This window comes from Copidosoma floridanum, unplaced genomic scaffold, assembly GCF_036245765.1.
Source record: "Copidosoma floridanum isolate Cflo_tuat_1 unplaced genomic scaffold, Cflo_Japanese_pri ptg000009l, whole genome shotgun sequence".
In the NCBI taxonomy this organism is placed as follows: domain Eukaryota; kingdom Metazoa; phylum Arthropoda; class Insecta; order Hymenoptera; family Encyrtidae; genus Copidosoma; species Copidosoma floridanum.
In genome coordinates this window covers 1,291,703-1,301,048 of record NW_028321886.1, presented here as the reverse complement: position 1 = coordinate 1,301,048, position 9,346 = coordinate 1,291,703, and the positions used below count along the sequence as shown (strand labels likewise).

At 47.3% G+C, this 9,346-nt stretch overlaps 2 protein-coding genes across 2 annotated transcripts; one reads left to right on the top strand and one right to left on the bottom strand.

Moving 5' to 3' along the window:
* On the top strand, positions 1-6,507 carry Mcr (macroglobulin complement-related). The gene is made up of 12 exons (XM_089589717.1): positions 1-236; positions 723-1,076; positions 1,149-1,673; positions 1,755-2,130; positions 2,214-2,717; positions 2,815-3,225; positions 3,302-3,650; positions 3,739-4,126; positions 4,229-5,372; positions 5,448-5,641; positions 5,727-6,007; positions 6,120-6,507. The coding sequence occupies exons 1-12, from the start codon at positions 1-3 to the stop codon at positions 6,320-6,322; spliced, it is 4,965 nt and encodes a 1,654-aa protein (XP_089445843.1). The 3' UTR covers positions 6,323-6,507.
* Positions 6,508-7,510: 1,003 nt separating this feature from the next.
* Positions 7,511-9,346, bottom strand: Coq5 (ubiquinone biosynthesis protein COQ3, mitochondrial). The gene is made up of 5 exons (XM_014361796.2): positions 9,035-9,346; positions 8,543-8,955; positions 8,385-8,473; positions 8,177-8,300; positions 7,511-8,090 (listed from the first exon to the last, which is right to left on the bottom strand). Exons 1-5 carry the CDS (start codon positions 9,210-9,212, stop codon positions 8,001-8,003), a joined length of 894 nt encoding a protein of 297 aa, XP_014217282.2. The 5' UTR covers positions 9,213-9,346; the 3' UTR covers positions 7,511-8,000.

Sequence of the window (9,346 nt, the reverse complement as noted above, 5' to 3'; positions counted from 1 at the left end):
ATGTGGTGGCGGTTGCTCGCCGCGACGGCCCTGCTGGTGGCAACGTGGCCGAACCACGGCTGCCGGGCCCAGCTGGTCGCGAGCAACACGTCCGAGTTACCCCAGGCGCCCTGGAGCCGGTACAGCGAGACCAGAGATCAGGACACCAACTACGGGAACAGGGACGCAGCGAGAGACTGGGACGGTAACTACGGCGGTGGATACAGGCAGGGCGACAATGTCATCTTTCAGGAAGCGTGAGTTTTTCCTTTCTTTTTTTTTTTTTTTTTTTTTTTTCATCCCGGCTTTCTCCGCGCTCGAATGACCAGTGGGAGACGCTGCAATTCGTGAGAATTTAACCCTTGCTACAAATGAGAGTTTTCGAGTCGTTAAATGTCGGCAGAAAAACGATGTCAATTTGTCGGGGAGTACAGAGACGAGGCGAACAAAGGATCAATTATCGCCGGCTCGTAATTGCCTCCCACATGAGCGTGTAACAAACATCAGCTAGCCCTTCGTTGATGCGTTATATATTATTTCATTGATTCACGAGATGATGGCACAACACCAGAAAGTTTTATTTAACTTTCCGATTGTTTGAAGAAAAACAATATTTCGTTCTTGTCTTTTGACACGAAAAATAGCAACAATACCTTTTCATCCACTGATCAATCGAAATGCGTCGGAACGATTTTTGGGTGAAAAAAAAAATTTTTTTAAATCGTCGATGCGTACACTGACAGGACGTACTTCATCGTGGCGTCGCGAATGGTGCGGCCGAGCCAGGTCTACCAGATAGCGGTGAACATCCTGCACAGCCCGCTCCCGATAATGGTCCACGCCTCGATCCAGCGAAACGGGGTAGAAATCGCGGCGACCTACCAGGAGATCCAGGAGGGCATACCCGAGAAGCTGATGATGAAGATGCCACCGACTTCGGTGCCCGGTGATTACAGGCTCAGGGTGGACGGCAATTACAACAGCCTCACCGGGGGCCAGGCCTTCTCCAACGACACCCAGCTCGTCTTTAGTCAAAGATCCATGACCATCTTCATTCAGTGCGACAAGCCGGTCTACATGCAGGGACAGACCATTAGGTGCGGATTGTTTTTTTTCTTCTTCTTCAAATTTATACTTTTAATGTACGTCATCTGTTGTTGTTTGCTTAGGGTCCGTACGATACCGATCAACACCGAGCTGAAGGCGTTCGACGGTACGGTCGAGGTGCACATACTGAATCCCCAGGGCCGCATAATGCGCCGCTGGCTCAGTCGGCAGAGCAATCTCGGCTCGGTCTCGCTGTCCTACCAGCTCTCCGACCAGCCGGTCTTTGGCGAGTGGAGGATCAAAGTGATAGCCCAAGGCCAAGTCGAGGAACAGTCGGTCTTTGTCGAGGAGTACTACCAGACGCGCTTCGAGGTCAACGTCACGATGCCGGCCTTCTTCTTCGAGAACGAGCTCTACATACACGGCATCGTACAGGCGAATTACACCTCCGGCGCCCCGGTCAGGGGCAATTTGACCCTCAAGGCGAGCTTCAAGCCGATCAACAAGTACCGGCAGACCAGCGGCACTTTCGAGAACGTGCCCGACCGGTACTTCACCTTCGACGAGTACTACCCGTCCTGGTTCAATCCGTTCGAGCGCTTTCAGGAGTCCGTGCCCGTCCTCAGGTTCTTCAACGGGACCTACAAGTGAGCGAAAACGCACATATCATTGTACACTTCCTCAAACAAATTGTTAAACAAGTTAATTTACGCTTACGCAACACGCAGATTCCGATACCCGATGAGCGATCTCCTGCAGTACGTGCCCACGACGGCTGAGGGCGTCGAGGTGCAAGTCACAGCCACGGTGGGTGAGCACTTCCTCGAGGAGGTCATCGTGGGCTACTCGACGGCACGCATCTACAACTCGAGCGTCAAGATCCACTTTGCGGGTGGCTCACCCCAGGTCTTCAAGCCCGGCATGCCCTTCGACCTGAACCTCGTGGCGTCCTTCCACGACAGCTCGCCCCTGAGGCCCGAGCAGTTACAGGGCGCCCAACTGGAGCTGCGCGGAGACATCGAGACGCGCAGTAGCGGCCGACGCAGCCTGGACTCCCACTCTTTCAAGGTCTCTCCGGATAACGACGCCATCTGGTCTCTGAGGGTGAGGATCCTACATTCCGCTGATACCCCTCTCCTCCTCCCGTTTATCCGTGGTCTCAATTGTGGCTTGTAAAAAAAATCCAGATTGATCTGCGGGAGCAACTGTACCTGCCGAGAAACTCGAGCGATACGCAGCACTTGCTCAACGACATAATAACGATGCGCTTTTTCGCGGATTTCCGTGACGCGGAGGGCCACACGGCCCACGCCGAGCTGTTGATGCTCGCCCACGAGTCTCCCGGCCAGAAGCACATCAAGGTCTGGACGTCAACGGAGAAGGCCACGGTCGGCGAGTACCTCGTCCTCCACGTGCAGACCAACTTTTACATCGAGAGCTTCAACTACCTGATCACGTCCAAGGGCTCGATCGTCCTTACCGGGGACGAGCTCATGCAGCAGACCATCAAGACCTTCGCCGTGCCCCTGTCCTCCGAGATGGCGCCCGTCGCCACCGTCGTCGTTTACTACGTGGGCAGGTACGGCGACGTCGTCGCCGACTCCCTCACCCTCTCCGTGAATGGCATATCGCGCAACAAGTTCACCGTTCTCATAAACAACAAGAAAGCCAGGACCGGCGAGAACGTCGAGGTGCGCCAAACACTCGTCACCGGCACACAGTGCTCATTACTGAGTAGTACCCTAATAAAAATAAAAATAAAAAAAACATTTAATCACGCGTGTCCAGGTGGCCATCTACGGCGAGCCAGGCTCTTACGTGGGTCTGTCGGGCATCGACCGGTCGTTCTACTCCATGCAGGCGGGCAACGAGCTCACCTATTCCCACGTCATCGAGAAGATGTCGCACTTTGGCGAGGACACGAACGGCACCCACGCGCACACGTGGATCGACCATTCGGGTGACCCGGACGTCATGCTACTCTTCCCCGCGCCGACTTTCGGCATCGACGTTAACCACACCTTCGAGTACTCAGGCCTCGTCGTCTTCACCGACGCTATCGTCCACCGCCGGCCGGAACACTGCAATCGCACACTCGGCTTTCTCGAGTGCCTCAACGGCAGGTGCTTTAGAGTGGACCAGAAGTGCGACGGGGTGCTCCAGTGCGAGGACGGCACCGACGAGCTTCGCTGTCCGACGGTGAGTAGCGCGTACACGTGCGGATCCGATGGATAAACGTGGACGGTGCGATATGACGGCCTCGCTCGTGTTACAGCGCAACGCGACGGACATAAGCGAGTTCCGCAAGTGGCGCTTCAACAGAATACAGCGCCAGTACGACAACGTCTGGCTGTGGAAGGACGTGAACATCGGACCGCACGGCCGGTACATCTTCAACATCGACGTGCCTAAAATACCGGTCCACTGGATGATCACTGCCTTCGGCATGAGCCCGACCAATGGTTTCGGCATGCTGCCTCAAGCGCTCGATTATATGGCCGTGTTGCCGTTCTTCATAAACGTCGAGATGCCGACGCACAGCAAACAAGGCGAACAGGTCGGCATACGCGTCTCGGTCTTCAACTACATGAGACGCCACCTCGAGGCAACGGTCGTTCTCACGGGTGAGCGATTTTTTTTTTTTTTTTTACTTTTTTACAATGCAATTGTGTTGAAAGTTGAAACACGCGTTGCGCGGGCGCACATACATAGGGTCCAAGGACTACAAGTTTGTGCACGTGGAGGAAAGCGGCTACGTGGAGGCGTACAAGCCACGCACGTCGTTTGGCGAGCACCAGTTTTTCATCTGGATACCGGCGCAGGACGCGACTGTCGTCTACATACCGATAGTGCCGGTGCGCCTGGGCGAGGTCAAGGTCCACATATACGCGACCTCGTTGATCGGCCAGGACTCGGCGACGCGGACATTGCAAGTCGAGGCAGACGGGCTGCCGCAATACAGGCACCAGTCGATTCTATTGGATCTCAGCAATCGCGCCTACGTCTTCCAGTACATGCACGTCAACATCACCGAGACACCGATCATACCGTACGAGGAGGAGCGCTACTACATCTTTGGCTCGAACAAGGCTACGATCAGGTGAGTTGTTGCCATTTTTTTTTCATCATCTGGAGTCGTGACAAAGAAATCAGGTGGACAAGGAAAAATAATACCTTTTTGCCACCATCGTCATATGGTCAGCTTGGTCGGCGACGTGGTGGGCCCGATATTCCCAACGATGCCGGTCAACTCGACGAGCTTGATTCACCTGCCGATGGACTGCGCCGAGCAAAACATGTTCAGCTTCGCGGCCAACATGTACATGACCCTGCACATGCGCCTGATCAACCAGCGCAACTTCAGCCAGGAATCGGAGAGCTTTTACTACATGAACATCGGCTACCAGCGCCAGCTGTCCTTTATGAATCCGGACGGCTCGTTTTCCTTGTTCCGCAGCGACTGGAACCAGTCGTCACCGAGCGTCTGGTTGACCGCGTACTGCGTTCGCATATTCCAGGAGGCGAGCTTCTACGAGTGGGAGAACTACTTGTACATCGATCCCAAGGTGATAGTCCAGTCGGTGACGTGGTTGCTGGAACACCAGACGCCCGAGGGCTCGTTCTATGAGGTCAGCTGGTTGCCCGACCGCAAAATGAACAGTACCCTCAATTACGACGACGAGGACGGGTACTCGTTCAAGCCCAGGAACATATCGCTCACGGCGCACGTGCTCATTACCCTCGAGGCGGTCAAGGACTTGACCGAGGGCCTCGGTGTCAGGGTGGCTCAAGCCGCTGCCAACGCCGTGAGGTGGCTCGAGAAAAACCTACAGCTGTTGGAACAGAAGGGTCGACCTTACGAGGTGGCGATCGTGGCGTACGCTCTGGCCCAGGCCAAGGCGACCACGGCCGAGCAGGCCTTCAACCTCTTGCGCCTGCATCGTCGCGAGGAGGGCGGTCTAGTCTACTGGGGTCGTCAAATGGTGCCCCAGCCACCCACAAAGACGGAGAATCAGAAGCCTTTCTCGCTGCCTCGGTTACCGTACGAGTACGACTCGGAGAACATCGAGACGACGGCTTACGCGCTGCTGGTCCACGTGGCGAGGCAAAAGTACGAGAACGAGCCGATCGTCAAGTGGCTGAACTCGCAGAGGCTAACCGACAGCGGCTGGGCCTCGACGCAGGATACCGCCTGGGCCATGAAGGCCCTTATGGAGTACACCTCGGGCGCCCGGCTCCGGGACGTCAATCAGCTGTCCGTTACGGTTGAGGCCACCGCTCTGCCCGGCCAAAGCAGAATGCTCTACGTCAACAACAAGAACCTCGCCAAACTGCAGACTCTCGAGGTGAGCTGTTGTTTCTTCCTTCCTCCCTTGTCCTCTTACTTAATTTGAGAAAAAATGAATTGCTTTTAATCTTAGATTCCTGAGGCGTGGGGAACAGTAAAGGTCCAGGCAAAGGGCGCCGGCTACGCGATCCTGCAGATGCACGTGCAGTACAACGTTGACATCAAGAGGTTCCAGACGCAGCCGCCCATACGGGCCTTCGATATCCACACTTACGCCAACTTCCACGGGAGAAATCAGTCTCACATATCGTACTTGAGTTGTCAAAGGTGGTGGCGCAGTGCTGACGTTTACTTTCTCGAGCAGTATAGACGAGAAAACAAAAACCTTCAACCGTGCGTTGTACCCTTTCAGATGGATTAACCTGAACGAGTCGCAGCGCTCCGGCATGGCGGTGTTGGACGTGACGATACCCACGGGCTACATAATCCAGCAGCAGGTCCTCGACAGCTACATACTGTCGCGACAGGTGAGGAATCTCCAGCGAGCGCGCTTTCAGCCGTCCAAGGTGCTCTTCTACTTTGACTACCTCGACCAGGAGGAGACCTGCGTCAACTTTACCATCGAGCGCTGGTACCCGATCGCCAACATGTCCAGGTATCTCCCCATCAGGATCTACGACTACTATGCACCAGGTAAGAATTCGTATGAATGTATTATATATGTACCATCGTGTACAGTTTATGAAATGCGTGTAAACTGTAAAACTGATCTGGTGATTGAACGGCCACAAAAATATGCTTGCAGAACGTTTCAACGAAACAATGTTCGACGCACTGCCAACGTATCTTTTGAACATATGCGAGGTGTGCGGGAGCAGCCAGTGCCCGTACTGTCCGATCTTCAACGCGGCGATGCTACTGGCGTCGCCGGGCTACTTCGCCGTTACCCTGTCGATCCTAGTCACCGTCATCCGGTACTTCAAGACGCAAAGACTGGAGTTCGGCTAATAGGTCTCCTGTGTTGTGCTATAAGCTCTCCAAAGTAACGAGTATTCAACGAATACCCAGCTCTGCTAAGGATTTATACATATGTTATAATGGCTCGCAGATGGAGAAACTAGTTGAGCGTGGCAGAGATGGACTGTTGATTTTTTACAAACTTTATCATACTTACTGTTTTTTTTTTTTTTTTTTTTTTTTTTTTTTTTGTTTCTTTCTGCAACAGTGTTTGAATATGGAGTGCTTTAAGGTTGGAAGCACAAACTCATGATCGTTAATATTATATAAGGATGCGATTTGTTGTTCGGGCGATAAATATGTGTCGCTGTACCGTCGTTGCCTTCGTGAGTGTTCACCAGAATTTTTCTATATACTTATGGTTATTAGCGTAGAAAAGTTGAATGTGGACTTCATCAAAGAATATAGATCTACATTGTGAAAATCAATGACTAACAGTTTTAAGATTTTAGTATTTACTTGATCTTTTTTCATTTAATTTAAAAAAAAAAAAAAAAAAAAAAAAACAACATTTTGATCAATAGCAAGTTTTTTGCAGAAAGAGGTTGAGTTTTGGAAGTCTTGCATTTCTGTAAGAAATTTTTTTTACACGAGTTTTTATAATATTTAGTAATGAAGGATCAACGAAATTGTACAGAGATATTTGTACAAATTTTCTTAGAGACAATATGTAGCATATCAAGTACAAAAAATGCAAGCTTTCACTAGTTAATAAGAACGTGTATTGAATGCACTCTAAAACTTATGACTCATTTTCATACTTTTGAACTACGTTATGCAATCTGATTTTCTGAAAATACATCATCGTGATAGGTAATCATAACTTATGCTCAACATTTTAACACAAAATACGATGAACCATAAGAGTATTGCAATTCAATTATGTGTTTGCGTTTTTTAAATATCAATTTCCGTCCAATCATAGATTATAAAGTTTAGGGTTCATCGGATGTGCCTACCTAAAAGTTAAAAATTAAATATGAGATTTGTTATTATAAAATAATTTTTATTATAATTATATATTGTGTTGAAATTTGCTGATGATGAACCCTAGTAAGATAATGCCGTCCACGCGCAATAAAACATTTTTTAATAGTATATTTTGTATTTTTTTACTCATTATCGTTGCGTTATTGTTACGCATTATAAATGATTATTGAATTTTATTCGAAATAAAAAAAAAAAAAAAAAAAAAAAAAAAAACAAGAATCTCTTTTAAAGACATATAGGTAATATCTATGGCAACATTACGTTTGAAAAATGTAAACACCGTCCGCCAAAGATACTATCGCTATTGCGATTAGAATCGTAACAAAAAATGTATACCATGCCTTGTTAGTGTAAAAAAACTGTAATGCTATTTATTTACATGGCTTATTCTACGTCCGCGCGACACTTTCCCGTTTTGATACTAAATGTATTATGTTGTCGTTAAGATTATCAAAACATTTTTCTCATATTTACAAATTAGTTCATTGCACACTGCTGATTAGTTATTTTTGCTATAACGGTAAAAATAACGTTTTTGACATGTTATATAAATTTTTCAAGTTTTATAACATTTGTATGAATAAATATATAAAAAATGTATTACATAGATATTGTGTACTGAATCCTTACCACTTTACAACCAATCGAACGTTATTTTAATAAAATATATGAAACAGTGTTACTGCTTGTGACCTATGTGTATGGCCACTGTTCCAAATGTTAAATTCTCATAGGTCACTCTTTTGAATCCAGCATCAGTGATCATTTGCTGAAAGAATAATTTACAATTATAATTCAAGTATTACCTATATCCACGTATTTCAATACTACAACAGTACATGCTAAATAACTCACTTTAAACTCTTCTTGTTTCGGAAATTTCCTAATACTTTCTACGAGATATTGATAAGGCTGCCACTGACCAGCAATAAGCGTTCCCAACACTGGAATCACTTGAAAAGAATATTGATCATATGCCCTGAAAATTGATATGAGAATTATTCAAACAGTTACAGTTATTAAATTGTTTTTCAGGCAGTTTGTTCAATGTGTTTATACTTACCACCTCAGTAAATCATTATCAACATAACTAAATTCTAGGCACAAAAATTTACCACCCGGTTTCAATACTCGGTAGGCTTCAGATAGAGCCTAAAAATTGAACACAAGTAAAAAAAATCCATGGAATATGCCTATTGCAATTGAAAAATTACAACACACCTTATCTACCCTAGTCGTGTTTCTTATGCCAAAGGCAATAGTGTATGTAGTATAAGTATCGTTTTCGAAAGGTAGATGCTCCGCGTTTCCTTGAACCCATTCAATATCGTAGCCCTTTTCCTTCGTGAAACCTTGTCGCTTGGCTCTGGCTCGCCCAACATCCAGCATATTGGCATTGATGTCACATACAGTTACATGACTTTTGATGGCTTTGGGATTGCATTTGTTCTGCAAATACTTTAGATAACGAAACGTGATGTCTCCTGTTCCCCCCGCACAATCGATGAGCTTACAACCGTGTTCAGGTGCAAGTCTTTCCACGAAACAATCTTTCCAAAGCCTGTGAATTCCAAAGCTCATTGCATCGTTCATTTGATCGTAAGAATTTGCCACATTTTCAAACACCGAGTAAACTGTCAAATAAAAAAAAAGGTAAAAATTAAACGATCACGTCGTAACATTCAAAATACGCTTTTTCATGAATCAATTTACCTTCTTTGACTTTTTCAGATTCTTTAACTGTTTTGAATCCAAAATGTGTTGTCTTATCATCGATGCTTGGCTCAGCATCGTATTTATTGAAATGACAACAGCTTTTGTTAGAAAATCGTTTCTTCAATGTATTACAAACTTGTAATAATAAATATCGACACGGAGTCCTTAAATTCATTTTTGTTAAAATATCAAATATCACATGTGTCGATGTGTCTATAATGATCTACTGACAGTATATACTGCTAGACTCCATGTAATCTCATCACCCTTATACTGCAGCCTCTGATTTTATTGTTCTGGTAAATAGAG